The sequence below is a fragment of the Chelon labrosus genome (assembly GCF_963514085.1).
Source record: "Chelon labrosus genome assembly, chromosome: 14".
In the NCBI taxonomy this organism is placed as follows: Eukaryota; Metazoa; Chordata; class Actinopteri; order Mugiliformes; family Mugilidae; genus Chelon; species Chelon labrosus.
Window position 1 is genome coordinate 754,416 of NC_140347.1, and position 20,832 is coordinate 775,247.

Genomic DNA, 20,832 nt, shown 5'->3' on the forward strand with positions numbered 1-20,832 from the left:
CCTGCCCCAGCCTTTCTCTTACGCCAGCTCTTTTCCCCCAAGGGAAAAGAGCTGGCGTAAGAGAAAGGCTGAGGTGAAGAGCACGCCACTGCCTAGTATCTTACGAGCCAATGTCCAGTCACTGGAGAACAAGCTGGACGGACTCAGGGCCAGGATACAGTTCCAGAGGGACATACGGGACTGCAACATCATCTGCCTCACCGAGACATGGCTGACTCCTCTCGTACCGGACTTCGCCATTCAACCTGCGGAGTTCCTTACAGTTCACTGCATGGACAGAAGGAGTGCGTCGGGGAAATCAAAGGGAGGTGGAGTATGCCTTATGGTTAATAACAACTGGTGTGACAGTAGGAACGTTGTCCCTCTCAAACGCTCATGCTCGTCTAACCTGGAGCTCCTAACCATTAAATGCCGTCCCCACTACCTGCCCCGCAAGTTTACTTCGGTCATTATCAGCGCCGTCTATATCCCACCCCAGGCGGCCACAGACGCTGCACTGTCCGAGCTACATGAGGCGATTTCCACCCTTCAGACTAACCATCGTGAAGCGGCCCTTATTGTAGCCGGAGACTTTAACAGAGCTAACTTGAAGAAGGTGATACCGGAGTTCACTCAACACATCGACTGCCCCACCAGAGGAGTACGGACTCTAGACCACTGCTACTCCCCATTCAAAGAAGGCTACAAAGCGAAACCTCTCCCCCCCTTTGGAAAATCGGATCACGCTGCTGTCTTTCTCATGCCCAAATACAAACAACGGCTGAAGCAGGAACCCCCTGCTGTGAGAGAAGTGACGCGGTGGACAGATCAATCGGAGGCCGCTCTGCAGGGTGCGCTGGATTCAGCCGACTGGGACATGTTTCACAGCAGTGCGGGTGGAGACATCGAGGAGTTTACGGACGCGGTTGTGGGATTTATCGGGAAAATTGTGGATGACACCACGCCGAGGAGAACCATCAGGACTTTTCCCAACCAGAAGCCGTGGGTGGATAGATCTGTCCGTGACGCTCTGCGTTCCCGCACCGCTGCCTACAACTCCGGACTCACCTCTGGGAACATGGTGGCTACGGCCAAAGACTGGAGAAACTGATGGGACAGTCTGATTCCAGGGGACTGTGGCAGGGACTACGTACAATCACGGACTACAAAGCAGCACCCGCCCCCCCGGTGAGTGCCGACGCCTCTCTGGCTGACGAACTGAACAACTTCTTTGCGCGCTTTGAGTCGGGAAACCGACTGCCTGCTGCGTTCCCAGCCGGAGGGGAGGACACACTTACTGTGACGGAGCGTGACATGAGGAGGGTGTTTAAAAGTGTCAACACCAGGAAAATGTCTGGACCAGACGGGATTAGTGGACGTGTCCTCAAAACCTGTCCTGATCAGCTGGCACCTCTGTTGACAGTGATATTCAACCTCTCACTCAGACAGTGTGTGATCCCAGCCTGCTTTAAGAAATCCATAATAGTCCCTGTCCCAAAGAAACCACACCCCAGCAGCTCCAATGACTTCAGGCCCATAGCCCTCACATCTGTGGTAATGAAATGTTTGGAGAGACTGATCAAGACATTCATCACCTCCACACTGCCCGCCACCCTGGATCCACTACAGTTTGCATACCGGCCAGACAGATCTACAGATGCCCCCATAAACCTCCTCCTCCACAAGACCCTCTCCCACGTGGACACTGGTAAGGGAAACTATGTGAGAGTGCTGTTTGTTGACTACAGCTCAGCATTTAATACCATAGTCCCCTCCAGACTGGCCGCTAAGCTGCATGACCTGGGTCTGGACTCCTCCCTGTGCAGGTGGATCTACAGCTTCCTGACCGGCAGACCACAGGTGGTCCGAGTGGGTCACCACACTTCAGCCCCCCTGACTCTCAACACTGGATCCCCCCAGGGCTGTGTGCTCAGCCCTTTGCTGTACTCGCTGTACACACACGACTGTGAGGCCACTTCAGACTCCAACATCATCATCAAGTTTGCTGACGACACCGCTGTTGTAGGACTAATCTCCCACAACGACGAGACAGCCTACAGGAGGGAGGTGTCCCACCTGGAGGACTGGTGCAGGGAGAACCACCTCCTGCTGAATGTCAGCAAAACAAAGGAACTGATTGTGGACAACAGCAGGAAACAGCAGAGGGACTTCCATCCACTCATTATCTGTGGCTCTGAGGTGGAAAGAGTGGACACCTTCAGATACCTGGGAGTGACCATCTCACAGGACCTGTCATGGACTCACCATCTGAACATCATCGTGAAGAAGGCCAGACAGCGTCTCTACCTCCTCAGACGCCTCAGAGACTTTAAGCTCTCTCTCAAGGTGCTCAGGAACTTGAGAGCATCTTGTGTGGGAGCATCACCACCTGGATGGGAAATTGTACCAGTATACAATGGCCTTGTGTTCTGAAAATGTACTTAACAGTACAGTATTGGCCGTGTATACAAGGAATTTGGTCTCTGCATTTATCCCATCCGTGAATTAGTGAACACACAAAGCACACACTAACCCGGAGCAGTGAGCTGCCATGCTACAGCAGCGCTCGGGGAGCAGTGAGGGGTTAGGTGCCTTGCTCAAGGGCACTTCAGCCGCTTTCTACCGGTCGGGGGTTCGAACCGGCAACCCTCCGATCACAAGCCCAAAGCGCTAACCAGTAGGCCACGGCTGCCCAGAAAAAGAAAGAAACTATCCCTGGCCAAAACTGAACTGACCTAAAGTTAAAGTGCCTCCGCATTTACTTTAAGTACATTTTCAGAACAGTATTGATTTTAAATGGTTAAAAAAAAAGATAAATAAATAAAATGTTTGGGTTGCCGTCTTGTCTGTACTTGGACCAGGACTGCTAGCGCTAACAGCTCCGGTGGTTTCTGTGCTCACTGCAACATGCATAAATTCAACTCAAACTCATACAACCTTAAATAAAATTAAAACAAACAAACCTAAACACCACTTTGTCCTTTTTCTTTTAAATGTATTTACACAACAGAACAAGAAACAATGTCCACTTCTTTTAAAGTTGAATTCAGTCCCAAACAAAACACAAAACAATTGTTCTTTGAGTGGTTTTCTTTTTCTCTCTTTATACCCAACGGTTAGTTTTTAGTTAGTCTTTTATTTTCAACATCCAAAACGAAAAAATAGTAATCCTCCAAGATCCAAAACCTAAAAAAGAAGGAAAAAAAAAATATACCGATAATCCTGCTCACCCTTGCCCTTCGTGACTCATCCACAACTTTAGTGACTTTGTTGGTGCACTTATGGTCTGGTTTTGATTTATATCCTTCACGGCAGACGATCGCAAAAAAAATGAGGGATAAACTACCTCAACTTTTAACTTTTTCTCTACACTGCTGCAGTTTGTGGACTACAACGCCGAACTGAGTCTGTCATCGCAGGACTCCGGAAGCGCCGCTAGAGGCTGCGTGACGTCTTAGATAGATAGATAGATAGATAGACAGATAGACAACTTTATTGATCCCTTTGGGAGGTTCCCGCAGGGAAATTGACAAAATTGTCTTTTTATAGGCGTGACGCCAGACGAGGGAAACATTTTAATTTTTGTTTTTTCAGCTCGTTACAGTGTCCATCAGTGTACTAGGAAATCGCGCACTGACAATGCGATTAAATGTGTTAATTTTTTTAATGCGTTAAATTTTTGTAAATAATTAATCGTAATTAACGCATTAAAGTCCCACCCCCTTATAATAATTGAAGTGTCCAGAAAGAATTTACCTAGTAAAGTTAATCCATGTTGTGTTCTAACAGGATCCATCAGCGAAGACCAGATGCCTCTGGAATCACATCTGTGTCCATGAAGAGTGACCGGTCTATGGATAAACATATTAACTTTAAAGATGAACAGCAGTCTGCTGATCCAGGGTCAGAATTAACACAGATCTATTAATCATTATTCAGTTCTGTTCATTAGACTGTCATGTTTTAGTCCAGAGTTTATCTGTCATTTAGTTTCCTCTGTTAAAACACCACATTCAGTAATCAGAGCAGTGTTTGTTGTTCTCATCTTGTGTTTGTGGCATCAATAAAATGATGATCATCACCAAAGTGTGTTTGTTAAAGAAGTTAGTTTGAATCAAAGATGTTTCTCCACAGACTTCAGCAGCAGATCTCAGTGGTTTCCAGTGATCATCATCACAAAGACCTGGACTCCATATTCATGGTGAGTAAATGTTCAATCACAGCTACTACTGCTAACCTCAACAACCACAAACTAGCATTCTGGTTGGAGAAGTCTTCATGTTGAATGCTGTCAACAAGCAGCCTTTCACATCAACATGATTGTGTTCTGATCATTTAAGTTGGATTATTATTCTGTTCCAGCTGCTGGAGGAGAACATCATCAGTTTTATGAAGAACGAGCTGAAGAAGATCCAGAAGGTTCTGAGTCCAGATTACCCAGAATGCTTAGAGAGTCAGAGGGAGGACGAGGAGGTGTTGGAGGGTGAGGATGAAGAGCAGAGGAGGAGCAGCAGAGATTTATTTGTGAAGATCACAGTGAACTTCCTGAGGAGAATGAAGCAGGAGGAGCTGGCTGACTGTCTGCAGAGCAGTAAGAAGATTTAACAGCTTTAACTTGATGGAAAGAGGAAATGGAGGAAACATGGGAGAAGTTTATATTTCTAGACTCTGATGTTAATATGATGAAAACATCTGAATCACATCTATGAATTCTTCTGGACTGAAAACAGTCACATGTGAATGTTATTAAAATGAATGAGTTCACTGATTCATTACATTTCTTGTTCATTCAGGAACTCCTGCTGCAGAGTGTGGACGTAAAGTTAAATCTGCTCTGAAGGAGAAGTTCCAGTGTGTGTTTGAGGGGATTGCTAAAGCAGGAAACTCAACCCTTCTGAATGAGATCTACACAGAGCTCTACATCACAGAGGGAGGGACTGCAGAGGTCAATGATGAACATGAGGTCAGACAGATTGAAACAGCATCCAGGAAACCACACAGACCAGAAACAAGCATCAGACAAGAAGACATCTTTAAAGCCTCACCTGGAAGACATGGACCAATCAGAAGAGTGATGACAAAGGGAGTGGCTGGCATTGGGAAAACAGTCTTAACACAGAAGTTCACTCTGGACTGGGCTGAAGACAAAGCCAACCAGGACATCCTCTTCATATTTCCATTGACTTTCAGAGAGCTGAATGTGTTGAAAGAGAGAAAGTTCAGCTTGGTGGAACTTGTTCATCACTTCTTTACTGAAACCAAAGAAGCAGGAATCTGCAGCTTTGAAGAGTTCCAGGTTGTGTTCATCTTTGACGGTCTGGATGAGTGTCGACTTCCTCTGGACTTCCACAAGACTGAGATCCTGACTGATGTTAGAGAGTCCACCTCAGTGGATGTGCTGCTGACAAACCTCATCAGGGGGAAACTGCTTCCCTCTGCTCGCCTCTGGATAACCACACGACCTGCAGCAGCCAATCAGATCCCTCCTGAGTGTGTTGACATGGTGACAGAGGTCAGAGGGTTCACTGACCCCCAGAAGGAGGAGTACTTCAGGAAGAGATTCAGAGATGAGGAGCAGGCCAGCAGGATCATCTCCCACATCAAGACATCACGAAGCCTCCACATCATGTGTCACATCCCAGTCTTCTGCTGGATCACTGCTACAGTTCTGGAGGATGTGTTGGAAACCAGAGAGGGAGGAGAGCTGCCCAAGACCCTGACTGAGATGTACATCCACTTCCTGGTGGTTCAGACCAAAGTGAAGAAGGTCAAGTATGATGGAGGAGCTGAGACAGATCCACACTGGAGTCCAGAGAGCAGGAAGATGATTAAGTCTCTGGGAAAACTGGCTTTTGATCAGCTGCTGAAAGGAAACCTGATCTTCTATGAATCAGACCTGACAGAGTGTGGCATCGATATCAGAGCAGCCTCAGTGTACTCAGGAGTGTTCACACAGATCTTTAAAGAGGAGAGAGGACTGTACCAGGACAAGGTGTTCTGCTTCGTCCATCTGAGCGTTCAGGAGTTTCTGGCTGCTCTTCATGTCCATCTGACCTTCATCAACTCTGATGTCAACCTGATGGAAGAAAACACCTCCTGGTGGTCCTGGTTGTCCTTGTGGTCTCTGATATACAAACACAAACCTGATCCAATGCTCTTCTATCAGAGTGCTGTGGACAAGGCCTTACAGAGTCCAAATGGACACCTGGACTTGTTCCTCCGCTTCCTCCTGGGTCTTTCACTGCAGACCAATCAGACTCTCATAAAAGGCCTGCTGACACAGACAGGAAGTAGCTCACAGACCAATCAGGAAACAGTTCAGTACATCAAGGAGAAGATCAGTGAGAATCTGTCTGCAGAGAGAAGCATCAATCTGTTCCACTGTCTGAATGAACTGAATGATGGTTCTCTAGTGGAGGAGATCCAACAGTCCCTGAGATCAGGAAGTCTCTCCACAGATAAACTGTCTCCTGCTCAGTGGTCAGCTCTGGTCTTCATCTTACTGTCATCAGAAGAAGATCTGGACGTGTTTGACCTGAAGAAATACTCTGCTTCAGAGGAGGCTCTTCTGAGGCTGCTGCCAGTGGTCAAAGCCTCCAGCAAAGCTCTGTAGGTGGATTTAGGAACTATTTGAAACATGATTCATTTAGTAAATGACAATTAAAACATTTGATGTTGATTCTTCTTCAGGCTGAGCAGTTGTAACCTCTCAGAGAGAAGCTGTGAAGCTCTGTCCTCAGTTCTCAGCTCCCAGTCCTCCAGTCTGAGAGAGCTGGACCTGAGTAACAACAACCTGCAGGATTCAGGAGTGAAGCTGCTGTCTGCTGGACTGGAGAGTCCTCACTGTAAACTGGAAACTCTCAGGTCAGGATACAGCCGGTTGTTGATCAGTTAAATCCTGATTTAGGTTCATGTTGGTGCAGAAGTTCAACATCTGGAGGATTTTCCTTCTTCTTCTTGAGTTTCTGATATTTTTCTATCTCCAGTCTGTCAGGTTGTCTGATCACAGAGGAAGGCTGTTCTTCTCTGGCCTCAGCTCTGAGCTCCAACCCCTCCCATCTGAGAGAGCTGGACCTGAGCTACAACCATCCAGGAGACAAGGGAGTGAAGCTGCTGTCTGCTGGACTGGAGGATCCACTCTGGAGACTGGACACTCTCAGGTATGGACAGACAACAGGAGCTTGTCCAATATCTAAATTCTTTGGAGTCACAGTAAACCTCAGAGGATGAACCCTCCTCTATCAGCTGGTTTACAGTTTTAGGTTTTAGTGAAATATATCGACAACTGTTGATGGATAGATTGTTGGTGTAAAGTGAAGAGAGAATAATCTTCTGTGACTGTGATTATTCAGATAATTTTAATATGTCCAAGACTTTGGATTCAACTTTTGTTTCTTTTAAAACACACTTTCAACTTAAGTATTCTACATTTAAGGGAGAAAGAATGAGCAGATTTATAAACAGTGATAAAATGACATGTTACAAATAAGCTGCTGCTGAAATCCTTTATTGGTTCCTTTATTCTCTGGTAACCTCAAAGATTTATCTAAGGGTTAACGTTCAAATACAGTCTTTTATGATATGGGCTAAGCACTTTACATCATTAGAGCCTCTATCTGGAATATGTAAATGAACACAATCAACTGAATCTGGAGGTTAGACTGATCTGTGAACAGTCTGAAAACTGTTTAGTTATTGATGTGTGAATGTTGGTCAAACTGTTGATGTCAGACAGTGAAACATCAGAGACAGTCTATACTGATGAGTTTCAGTCTGTTTCTGTGTCTCACTGATAAACTGATGAACTCTGCTTCATGTTGAACAGCAGTTAGGACTCATGTTGGATAGAAAATCATTCTGACTGTGTTTCTTCCTCCAGGATGGACCATGGTGGAGAGCAGAGGTTAAAACCTGGTCTGAGGAAGTGTAAGTTTGACTAATGATGATAAAACCTCAAAGTGTCAGTTTGTGCTGGACTTCTGGTTATGGCGCTGCTCTAGGTGGAAGCGTGACAGAGCTCTCCCGTGTAAAGTTTGGAGAATAACAGTCGGGTAGTCATAAGAAATTGTGTACAGCTTTAGTGAACAGCCACTTCAGTGTCTGAAACCGCATTGATATGAACCTTATAGCTGTGTAAAGACTCATTTGAGATATGAAACGTAACCAGTTAGTGTGAGTAGTTATTTATTAGTATTTATTATCAGTCTGTTTGTTTAATACAGTACAACAATAAACAAAGGTTTGCACAGTAGCAGAATGTTTACAGCATTAACAAGAAAAAAAATGGCTACAATTGCAAGTTACTTGGTGGAAGCATCAAAGAATGTCGTCTGTTTTTAAGGTGGTAAATCAGTCTATCACTCTGTTGTGACTCAGATGCTGAAGCTCGACTTTTTCAGTTGACATGACTGCAAGACTGTCTCCCCCCTCACTCACTGTGCTCCTCTGCCCTGACTCCTACAGGCCAATAAGGCTGGTGGAGTGATTATTATTAGTGTAATTATTATTATTATTATTATCTACTGATGATAATCATACGTGAATGAGCTCAGCTCCTGTTTCACGGTGTGCATCCATGTGTAAAGTGAGAAACACAGCTGATGCTCCAGAAGGAAGTCACCCCAAAGATATGGTAAAGAGAGTCACACTGAACTCTAGAAACAACCAGGACCTTCACAGGGTATTTCAGACTAACTAGCTATAGCTAGCTAGCTAGCTAAGTAGCAGCGTTCTGTTACAGCTGGAATGTAACTTTTGACCCCAAACAACAAAGGTAAGACGTGAGCAGAGATTGTCTGTAGTGTGTAAGCCAGGTTTTTATTTGTCAAACATGGAGCATTTCATTAATTACATGGGACTTTCTGCTGTTAGCTGGAGGCTGGAGCTAACTAACTGTTACTACCAGCAGTGATGAATACTTACTTTCCTGAAAAACTTTCACAGATAGATAGATAGAATACCAAATACCAAAACACCCAGAAAAGAATAATAATAATAATAAATATTGTGACTGTACTGTACATATATGGTTATTGCATAAATAGAAGGATACCAGATGCATATTGTTATTGCACTTAACTATTGCACTCATGTTGTTGCGGGTTAGTTAAAAATGTTATTCAGTCCCTTTCTTTTTTGTCCTCCTCCCCCCAAGTGAGTGGTGGTTAAACAGATTGATGGCACGGGGGACAAAGGAGTTCCTCAGTCTATTTGTCCTGCACCTTGGGAGGAGCAGCCTCTCGCTGAAGGTGCTTCTCTGGCTACTGATGGTCGTGTGCAGAGGGTGGCTGGCATTGTCCAGGATACTCGTTAGTTTTTTCAGTGTCCTTCTCTCTGCTACAGTATATATGCATCCATCCATGTTCTTCTGTTGGGCTCTGTGTGGCTGCGGGTACCGAGCCTCAAGCAAGGTCACAGGGAAACGTGGACTGGATTATCAGTAATGAGGTCGTTCTGAACAAGTGGAATGGATTGATAACAAGGTACCAAAGGGGCTCTCTCTACCGTACACTACGAAGTGAAGGGAAACTGACAGAGATATGATCACATTTGAGTCCTTAATGACAGGTTAGATGATTATTTATTTAAACTGATATGCTGGACGCTTTATATTGAATATGTCGGCATTTTTTTGTAAAAAAATAAATAAAAATAAAATAAAATAATTAAAACAACACCAAACTATTTAGGGGGGCTTAAGAATATTTCAGGAGGGCTTCAGCCCCCCTGAAACAGGCCTAACAACGCCACTGATTGAAGCTATTCCATTGGGTTCATGATTGTAAATCTGTCATGAACCTCATCACACGTCACTGGTGTACTAGTCCAGGCAAAGTAGCGTTTTACGACAGACTAATTGTAAAAGAATTTTTTTTAGCATAGATATTTTCTATGAGGTGTCCAAAACAACATACTAAAAGTCCTAAGAAATCCTAGTTGAGGAAATATGTTAATTTCTCATCAATCCGAAATGTGTGCCATAAGGCCAGGTAACAATACATCCCAATGGGGCTATTTTTTTTCCTTTACTCCTATCAAAATGAGACTTTTCACAATGAAAGGACCAATGAAAAGTAACATTTTTTGTATTACAAGTTTCTTTGAAAATGTATTTTAATATGCAAATGAGCTATACACTAATCAAATATGCCCAAAATACAACCTAAAATTAACTTTTTTTACGCCAGACTAATTGTAAAAGAAATTTTTTTAGCATAGATCATTTCAATGAGGTGTCCAGAACAACATAGTAAAAGTCCTAAGAAATCCTAGTTGAGGAAATATGTTAATTTCTCATCAATCTGAAATGTGTGCCATAAGGCCAGGCAACAATACCCCAATGGGGCTATTTTTTTCCTTTACTCCTATCAAAATGAAACTTTACACAATGAAAATACCCATGAAAAGTAAAATTTTTTGTATTACAAGTTTCTTTGAAAATGTATTTTAATATGCAAATGAGCTATACACTAGTCGAATATGCCCAAAATACACCCAAAAGTAATTTTTTTGTATTACAAGTTTCTTTTGAAATGAATTTGAATATGCACATGAGCTTTACACTTTGAATATGTCCTAATTTGTATAGGCAGAAACACCATTCATATGTATGATAAATATATCGGCCCAATCTTCATCCAATCATCATGCTGCTTTTAGACTGGCCTCTAACTCGAAAACTGCCTGGCTTGGTAGTACCTGCCAGGGGTATAACCCCCGCCGGTATAGTCTGCAGGGTCACAGAGGAACTTATTTACTTACCTTATTTATTGGATATTACTTATTAGACATTCCTTTTGTGACGCCTGTTAGTTTTACAGATGGTTCTAAATAGTTGTGCAAAAAACGCCTGATGCATTTCCTGTATTTCAATGTAAATAGTTGTAAATAACTTTGTTGTTTGCTAAATTTTTATATAAGCTTTTGAAATTTACAGTTTAGATTTGCATTCTAAGTTATAAAAATGGTTCGTTAAATATGTTTGTGGTTTTCACGGTGAAAAATCTAGGTTTTTCCTACTCGGATTTTATGTTTTAGTGTGGTTTTAGGTCCACTGTGTTGATACAGTATGTCAGAATGAAAAATCACACATGTGAGGTTGTGCTGAAAAGAATGATACCCAACAAGTCAAGGTAAACTGTTTTTAAGATGAAATATAAAGGTAAAACCAAAAGTAGTAAAAAACGGCCAATTATACTCTAGACTCCAGAGGGTTAAGCAAAATGTCTCTACAGTAAAATATCTAGTTAGAAAGGAATTGGTAACTTAAAAGGTTCTGATTGGGTTTCTAGCCTAGATATTGCTGTCGCTAGCTTCTCATAACACTGCAAAGCTACTTTACAAATGGTGGAAGTCTGATGTGTGGCCCATCTGGTCTGAAATACTTGCCTACTACAAAAAGAGAAGCAGTTTTGGTGTCTGGCAAAATTATTTAAAGAGCTGGAATGTCTGGAAAGTGTGTCTATCTGGTTTTCATCTGTCTTCTGTGTGAGAGTGAATCGTTTCGTTTGTAAGAATGACATCTGCCTGTTATCTCGTAATCTTACCAACAATACCAATACAATCATTTGTAAATCTACCAGCCCAAAATGTAATCTCACCACGTTACTAATGACTAAAATGGCAATTCTGACTTTCTATCATGTCATTAGGTTAGGCTTGTTCACAAATAAAAAAAAGCCTATATTCGACTAGTGTATAGCTCATTTGCATATTAAAATACAGTTTCAAAGAAACTTGTAATACAAAAAATGTAACTTTTCATGGGTACTTTCACTGTGTAAAGTTTCATTTTGATAGGAGTAAAAGAAAAAAATAGCCCCGTTGGGGTATTGTTGCCTGGCCTTATGGCACACATTTCGGATTGATGAGAAATTAACATATTTCCTCAACTAGGATTTCTTAGGACTTTTAGTATGTTGTTCTGGACACCTCATAGAAATTATCTATGCTGAAAAAAATTCTTTTACAATTACTTCTATTTTTGGCTCCAAAATGAGTTAGTTTGCCTGGACTATACACCAAGCTGAGCCACCTGCTCTGTTCTTTAAAATCCTCAGATGGATCCTCTTCTTTTATCTGTTCCTGAGCCTATGCTCTTTGTTATTTATGTTGGTAGACTTGTTTGTTTGGGTCGTGGTTCATAAAAGGACTAGGCTAATGATTGAAATATTAGTTGTTGATAGTCACTGAATGGTGAGATAAACGGGGTTGTGCAGTGGCAGCGTGGAGGGGGGTGACTCCAGGACGCTGGAAGTCACTGTTCAGCCTTCTTGAGGTGTCGTGGGCCTAACTTAACCAAACATGGGTGAAGGGAGGTGCCCACTTGAAAACCCCAATGACATGCTGCATACTGCTGTTGACTAGGCCAGGTATCTGATGTCTTCATGTTGGTTGGTAGTGATATTTCTTTGTTTGTGGAACCAACATTAAAATATGATATTAACAGGAATAAATAATTCATTAAGATGCAATAGTTCAATAAGTTAAAATATTTTCATGTAATTCATCAAGGTCTAAAATGTTAAACAACAGTAATTTAATGCAGACAATTATAAGTCTCTATTTCCAGTTAGTGCCTCTTTCAGACACTAGGGGCAGCACTGAAGTGATGCTGCACAGAAAAGACGTAGAAGAAGAAAGCAGAGAAGACAAACGGACATTAGCGAGTAAATATTTGATAAAAAGTTGATCTAGCACCTGTAAAACAACACCTAACTGGTCGGGAATTGATGAAGAGCATATTAAAAATAAGCCACAGCGGTTTTGGTGAGTTTGACCTCATTTTATTGTGCTTTAGTTTCCGTTTTGAGCGCTAGCGGAGAGCTAAAGTTAATGAACATAAACTGTTAGCTAGTTAATATTATCCGGTTTATTAAGGAATTATTGTTGTGAATGTAACCAGAGAGTGAATGTATATTGTGTCAGAGGAAAAGTGTTGAATTATTTAGTGTCAAAGACGGAGCTGTAAGTTCAAAGGCACCGCTGCGCCGCCATTTTGTGCCTGAAAGAATGACGTAGCGGTAACTAGGGCTGCAACAACGAATCGTTAAAATCGATAAAATTCGATTATTAAAAGAGTTGGCAACGAATTTCATTATCGATTCGTTGTGTCGCACCATTATTATGCCACGGAGATGTTTGTTGTATAAAACAAAAGTTGAGTTGAGCGGAGCGGACGTAGAGGAAAGACCATCGGAGAGACCCTATCTTTCGAAAAAATATGAACGGCAGTCTATGGAGAGATCATAATTATTTTTTGGTCCCGATCGAATTGTGGCATGAATTTCACATATGATGTGTGTGAATTTAAAAGACTAGTGCAGTGCCCGTCGGAAGTATGTATTCCTATAGTGGGAGCCTACAGGTGCTGTGTATGAGGATTAGTGGAAATATTAGAGCGGAGAAAACCTATTTTACCGATATATTTTACATTTATTATCCAAACAACGTCAAACTTAGCAGTGCACATCTTCGTGCCCGTAGCGAGACACCTGCCCAGTTTCAAATCAATCGGGCCAACGGTTCGCGAGATATGCGTGCCACAGACAAACAGAGTGACACACAGACAGACGTTCCTTGCATTATTAGATAGATAATTTTTCACGTCAAGAGATAAATTATTTGACGTAAATAAGCTGAACAACATTAGGTTTTGTATGAGATCGCTTAGTGAACTACATCTCTCTAGAGATCCCTAGAGAACTATGGCTGTCTCCGTTTAATTACGTATTTTCCACAGCGTTTTCCTTAACTACCTTGCGACAAACTGTGACATTCTTGACATGTAAAATCATTTTTTATTCTGAAAAAAAACATATGTATAATCCAAGGCACAAGTCGATCGGGACCAGAAAATAATTTATCTTTCGCCATAGACTGCCGTTCATATTTTTTCGAAAGATAGGTCCCATAACCCGGAAGTAGGGGGGGCGGGACTTCGGCTCTCTATTAGATTTATTGTTCAGCTCGTGCCGAGGAGGCGGGAACTAGCTAGGTTCATAGTTGATACCGTCACCGCCCACCCAGCTGTTGGTCCTTTTCTGAGAGATGGCGTGATTTGATGTGTAATACCCGCAGTGGCGGGAGGGGGAGCTCTGAGCCCCATTGTTAGTGAAACCGCGGGAGAATAAGACATTTACATCTGCACTTTCCAGGTACTGTGAATGAGTATTTATGCTTTAGAGGTTTTTAAATAAGCTTGACATGTGTTTATGTTTTGTTGATATGTCTAGTATTTAGGGTATTATATTTCTCTTTTTAGACTAATGCTAATTACTAACTGGGATATTGTTTAGCAGCTAAATTGGGTTATGTATGTGGCATGTAATGTATAAAGCAGGGGTGCCCATTATGTCCATCACCATCCGGTAGATCAAGAAGGTAGTGCGGGTAGATCGTGTGCCATTGAAGAAAATGTTTTAGATGTTAGTCTGAAACATTTATCTGTTGCACCTCCAACAGAAACAGCAAGACAAACCTTCATCTTTATTTATTTTACTGTATATTTACAACATGTCCTCAGTTCAGCAGCACACATCCACAGCCACGCACAACTTCAACAACAACTCAACACTACCGTCTTTCTGAAAGAGACAGCGCTGTTGTTCTAAAGGTGCAGTGAACCAGTTTATCTTGATAAAAATAAACACAGAGACGGATAGAGCTTTAAACACTATAGCACCAGGTAGTAGGACTTAGGACAGGTAGATCACTTTGACTTGGTCATTGTAAAAGCAGCTCGCAAGCCAAAGAAGTGTGGACACCCCTGTCCTATAGTCTTCAATGGGACATTGGAACTAAGTCCATTCTATATCTAGTTTGATATGGGTGTTTTACATACAGTTCAACCCCAGAGGTTACATGTGAACGAACAGCTTGACCACGTTCTCAGACTTGGAGGCTGGCTTGACCACGTTCTCAGACTTGGAGGCTGGCTTGACCACGTTCTCAGACTTGGAGGCTGGCTTGACCACGTTCTCAGACTTGGAGGCTGGCTTGACCACGTTCTCAGACTTGGAGGCTGGCTTGACCACGTTCTCAGACTTGGAGGCTGGCTTTACCTCAGTATTTACTGATCAAGTTTTCTCTCTCCTCTGCTCTGAGCCACGGCTCAACGTCTCTTCTTCACTGGTAGAGAAGACCTGGTGGAAGCGTGGGGACGGGCGTGGGGACGGGCGTGGGGACGGGCCTGGGGTGGGACGGCCCGTTCAACGCTGCTCACAGCTTTAATTAATATTAGGGATGAATGATAACTGATGACATACCTGAAGATGAGGAAGACTAATGAACAAAAGCCGCGCTGGCGTCCTCATACGCCTTCAAAAACCATCCACTCTATGTTTCACATGACTTTTCATGTTGGAGGTATTAAAACAACTTGCACTGGGGAGGGATGCATGCTTTTATCTCTTGTGGTTCAGATTACTGTGATGCCCTGCTCTCTGGTCTCCCATAAAAGTCTCTCTAACCTCCAGCTGCTACAGAACTCAGCTGCACAAGTGCTGACGAGGACCAGAGGACGGGACATTACACCGGTTTTAAAATCTCTGCATTGGCTTCCCGTGTGCTTCAGGATTGATTTCAAGGTTCTTCTACTGGTTTCTAAGAGTCTTAACAGTCTTGGGCCTTCTTATTGATCTGACTTCCTTTTACCATATCAACCCTCGTGGACCCTGAGGTCTTCCAGCACTGGCCTTTAACCAAACCTGAAGTTAGATCCTAAACACACGGGGAGGAGGCTTTTAGTTATTATGGCCCCTGATTGTGGAACATCCTGCTGGAGAACCTCAGGACCACAGAGACTGTTGATGTTTTAAAAAGAGGCTCAAGACCCTTTTAATCAGGCTTTTAATTGATTCATTGATTTCCTTTGTTCCTTTTAATCAGACTTTTTATCATTTTTCCTGTTTCTATTTTAATTATATGCTTTAAACTACATGTTTTAATGTTACCAGCTGAAAGCATTTTATCTATATTGTTCATTTTTATCCTATTTTAGTTTTAGTCCCTCTTTCTCCTTGCTCCAGGTCTCGGTGCCCGGCCATGTCTCTCTCTAGTGTGTACAGTGAGTGTGAGTGTGATTTGATTGGTGACCAACTGAGTCATTACAACTGATTCAGTGCAGCAGAGGACACATTTATCATTTTCAATAATTAATCTAAGGGCCACTTGGAGTGAGGTCGCGGGCCGTGTGTGGCCCCCGGGCCTCCAGTTGCCCATCCCTGTTTTAAACATTTATTACAAACAGCCAGAGAAAAGTCATCCTCAGAAACTTTGAAAAAGTCCCGTGCCGCCGCCGCCGCCATGTTGTTTGTTTCCAAACGTCTGCACGTTGTGCTGCGTTCAAGTGCTGACGGAAGTTCCCTGTTCCTGGTTGGAGTCGTTGTTCTGACCTTTGATGTTTCTGTGGTTTATGTGGAACATCCTGGGTAATGGCAGCTACCACCACAATCATGACCCAGTTGACCAGTTGTTTTCTGACATGAGGGACTAGTTTAATGATTTGTTTCAGCCAGAATGTTGTTTTTCTGATTCTACCGATGACACTTGAACGGTGTGGTCTATTGTTCTATTGGTTCCACTGCTTTGAGCCTAGAACTGGTCCAGTAGCTAGATAGTAGTGTTGGTGGACACCAGTGCTACATCTGGTTAGCTGCTGAGTGGGCCATACAAGCCAGCAGCATTGACTTAGTTCATGTAGATTGTAGGTTCATCATCATATCACATGACCGTAGGTTTGTTAGGGTTTCTCAGTTGGACAGGGCCTCTAAATGTGTTTTCCTGGGATCTTGGCACAAGGGATTGTAACATCTAATCCTGTGTATTAATGAATGTGGGTGGTGTGTAACTTTATTCCAGTTCTAATGTTATTTCCATCAGCGCTGTGCTATGATGACGGTGTTGTGTTAGCTCCACGCTCATTTAAAGTTGCTGCAGTTTTTGTTTAACGAGGCTGAAAATATTCTAACTTGTCCCTCAACTGATCTGTTTCTGCCTCTGATCCTGTCATCATCCTCTTTGCTCTTAAAAGTGGAAGCTTGTGCTAAATTAGTTTCATTCTATTGAAAATGTTCAAGTGTTTCAGTTGAATTCAAATGTGAGAGCGCGTTGTTGTCATGGTGATTATTTTATTCTATGTGTGTTCTGGTCATTGGAGCAGATTAAACATGCTGCCTTTAATATGGCTCCTAGGGGTCCTAATGTTTTGGCAGTCTGTGTGATCTTCTACCACCTTCTGTGTTCACCTGTGCTGTGTCTGCTGGTCAGGGCCCGTTGCCATGACTACACGCTGCACATGATATTCTAGATGTTCTAAAGCATTATCTTTTCTACCCTAGGATTTGCCCTCTGAACAAATGAACACAACTCAAAAACTACAAGTCCCATCAGGAAAACCAACACATTGTGAGCGTCAGCCGTCTGTCCTCTACCATTTAGTGTTGCTCCCACGCACGTACTGTGAAAATTGTGGCCTGGGTGGATTGAGAAAGAAGGGCAAGGGAACGGATTTTACAGCAAAACTGGGTCTGACTTTTCACATCCACACACATGGAGAAAAATGCTAAAAGTGGTGGGAGCACTCCTCGCTGGGTGGAGCCTACAGTCCAAAGCGTTGGTCCTCCAGAAATCAGAGCCACACCATCTGATGAAGGGAATGTGCTTTAACTTTGCTCTGGAGAAGAGAAGTTCCACAGCTAAAGACAAGCTAGACAAGTTTGAAGATCTGGAGGACATTTAGTTCTTTTCTGGAAAATAATAATATTGAAGTAGATGAATGGAAAGATGTAGGACTGTCAAATGAGCCTCAGTATGTGCCTTGGGGTTGGCTTGTTGTGTGTTTGGAGAATCAACAACAAAAAAACAACAGTCAGTTTGTGTTTCAATCCAAAGCTGATAGTTGTGGTATTTATTCATTCAAACATCACTGACGAGAGAATCCTGACTAAAAGGATCATCATTAAACTTTCTATTAATGAACAACAGATCAGTGAGGAAAGAAAGAAGAAATCCATCAGATGTGTCAGATGATAAACTGCAGCTGTGTTGTGTCTTTTTCTCTCCATCAGATTTCTGTCAACTTGAAGTGGACACAAACTCAGTCAACACAAACCTCAAACTGTCTGACAACAACAGGAAGGTGACACATGTGGAGGAGAAGCAGCCATATCCTGATCATCCAGACAGATTTAACTGGTCTCAGCTGCTGTGTAGAAATGTTCTGACTGGTCGCTGTTACTGGGAGGTTGAGTGGAGAGGAGATGTTAATATATCAGTGAGTTACAGAGGAATCAGAAGGAAAGGAGTCATGAAGGACATCTGGTTTGGAGAGAATGATCAGTCCTGGAGTCTGTTCTGCTCTGATCGTCATGGTTACTATGTCTATCACAATAACAGATCAACATCCATCTCCTCCTCCTCTGTCTCTAACAGAGTATCAGTGTATGTGGACTGTCCTGCTGGAACTCTGTCCTTCTACAGAGTCTCCTCTGACAAACTGATCCACCTCTACACCTTCAACACCACATTCACTGAACCTCTCTATCCTGGATTTACAGTCTGGTCTACATCACCTGGTTCCTCAGTGTCTCTGTGTTCTCTGGAGGAAGGAGAGTCTTTGAAGTGACAGCAGCTTCAACTCTGAGCTTTAAGAGCTATTCCACTGAATCGCTGCCATTTCCGTCCCTAGAACATTATATGTATGAATGCACATAAACATTGACTTTAAAATCCATTTTCTTATTCCATCAAAGTGCCTTGAATGCTGTATATCCTGCATCTGGGTCTAGATGAGGAAGATATAGAGTGAAAGGTGAAAGTAGAAAGATGTCCTGATCTGAAGTAGTAATGAGAGGAATGAGTATTCGTTCTGCACTCTATGTGGAGACTGGTTTTTAGCCGGATTAGGACTTGATTCAGATTCTGAACCGAGGGGGTTCGGTGGCGAGCCAGAGAGGACGAGCCAATCAGAGGGAACGGTGCACGGCCCGGCCAACCGTGGAATCCATTGTGAGGAACTTCAGACATCATCTCACTTCACTGGTGATCCAGATAATACTACTGAGAGCTTTTTAGAAGTTGTTCAACTATCTTTCCAGGCTATGTGAGCTTCTTCAGAATTAGTGGAATGACAGATTCTTTCCATCTTTCAGACTGCCTGTTTTAAACAGAGCAACTGTGAATGATACCAGGGAGCTAGCCTCCTCCCATTCATCACCTTCTTTATCAGAGGAGCAACTAAGTTTAGAGTTGAACTAAGAGATGCTGCAGAGCCATCAACACAATAATCTATTAGTGCAGGAGTTAAACTGTGGTTGCTGTCGTCCACATCATTGACACATGGCACTGAGGTAAATAAAGAAGGAATTAATTCTTTATATCTAGTTACAGCATCATCAGATAAACATCTACTGGAATGAAATGTCTTTTCAGTTCCTGTGTAATCCATTATTGTAAATTCAAAAGTTATGAGGAAATGATCAGACAGAAGAGGGTTATGAGTAAATACTGTTAAACCTTCAGTTTCTATGTTAGGACCAGATCTAAGGTGTGATTAAAACTGAGTTGATCCATTTACATTCTGAGAAAAGATAATGAATCTAATAATGATGGAAATGAGGAGCTAAGGCTGGAAAGAAGGAGGAACATTTTCTGTTGAACTTTTTTATTATTTTATTATTTTTCAACCTTTTTTTTGAAAGAGCTCTATTTTTTATTTTTTGTATTTTTCATTTTCATGCACTGCAAAAATATTAATCTGTGTCAATAAACTGTCAACTGTTAACTTCATGGTATTGTACTTGACTAACTATTAGCAGGTCTCTGAACCTAGAGGGAATGTTAGTGTCATAGTGTGTTCTTCTGATCAGGCTAAAGGCGCTACACTGATCTGATTTACACTTTCAGATCTATAATTGTAAGGATTAATAAAAACTAGCTAGAAGACTGAAAAAGTAGCATGTGTTACCTGTCCCTGCACTCTAACATTCTACTTTACCATGAAATATTCTGATTCAAATCCTTCAGAAACAGTATTTTGTTGCACTGCTGTGTGACTCCATATCATATCTATGCTTTAAATAGATTGGTTTCCTAAGAAATCCACAATATTTGAGTTCAAATCCACATTTTAGTTGTGTCCCTGGGTTTTCACTCAGTCCTGTTACCCAAACACATTACCCCATCTGACAAATTTGGACCATTCCATAAATCACATGCTCAACAGGAAGTGACATCAGTTGTATCTTCTGAAGGCCATGGGAAGACCAAAAGTTAGCTCTCTCATTTATTTTTCTGTAGGTTTGATGATATTTGAACTTTGACTGAGGAGGTCAATCTCAACATACTGTCCTGTTACCTCAATTATTTCTTAGATGATATTTGTTTCTTTTCAAAAGAAATCACTAGAATGTGCTAAGTGTGCTCATGCTATTAGCAATGACGCCATGCGGCTTAATTCCATGTATTAGCTAATTCTATGCTAAAAACTCAGTCCTGTTACTTTCAGTCCTGTTACTCATAGAAAGAGTAACAGGACTGAGTAACAGTAACAGGACTGAGTAGAGTGCCCGCTTTAATTGATTTATTAGTGGGAATATTATGGGATATTATACTATTCACATGATTTTTAGCTTTCACATTTGAAATGACTTGAACTTGTTGAAATATAAGATGAGTTTCACAATGTGAATCCAATACTTAGAGGGAGCCAAGCCACCACTAAGTGCTGCAGAAAAGCAGCACGTTGTGATGCTGACCCAGAGAGGAGGGAAAGATACTTAGAGAAGGAACAAGAAAAGTACAGGGAGGACCTAAAATCAGGCAGGAAGAAAGGGATTGATGATCTAAGAGAGA

General features: G+C 42.3%; 1 protein-coding gene across 1 annotated transcript in view; it reads left to right on the forward strand.

Annotated features, from left to right (window-relative positions):
- The first annotated feature begins 4,165 nt into the window (after positions 1-4,165).
- Positions 4,166-20,832, forward strand: part of LOC311499739 (uncharacterized protein) — a 350,319-nt gene continuing 333,652 nt past the window's right edge. Inside the window, exons 1-5 of the mRNA XM_084560856.1 lie at positions 4,166-4,180; positions 4,342-4,570; positions 4,773-6,588; positions 6,670-6,843; positions 6,966-7,139. Coding sequence (XP_084416982.1) covers positions 4,178-4,180; positions 4,342-4,570; positions 4,773-6,588; positions 6,670-6,843; positions 6,966-7,139 — 2,396 coding nt within the window. The 5' untranslated portion in view covers positions 4,166-4,177. The remainder of the gene's footprint in view (positions 4,181-4,341; positions 4,571-4,772; positions 6,589-6,669; positions 6,844-6,965; positions 7,140-20,832) is intronic.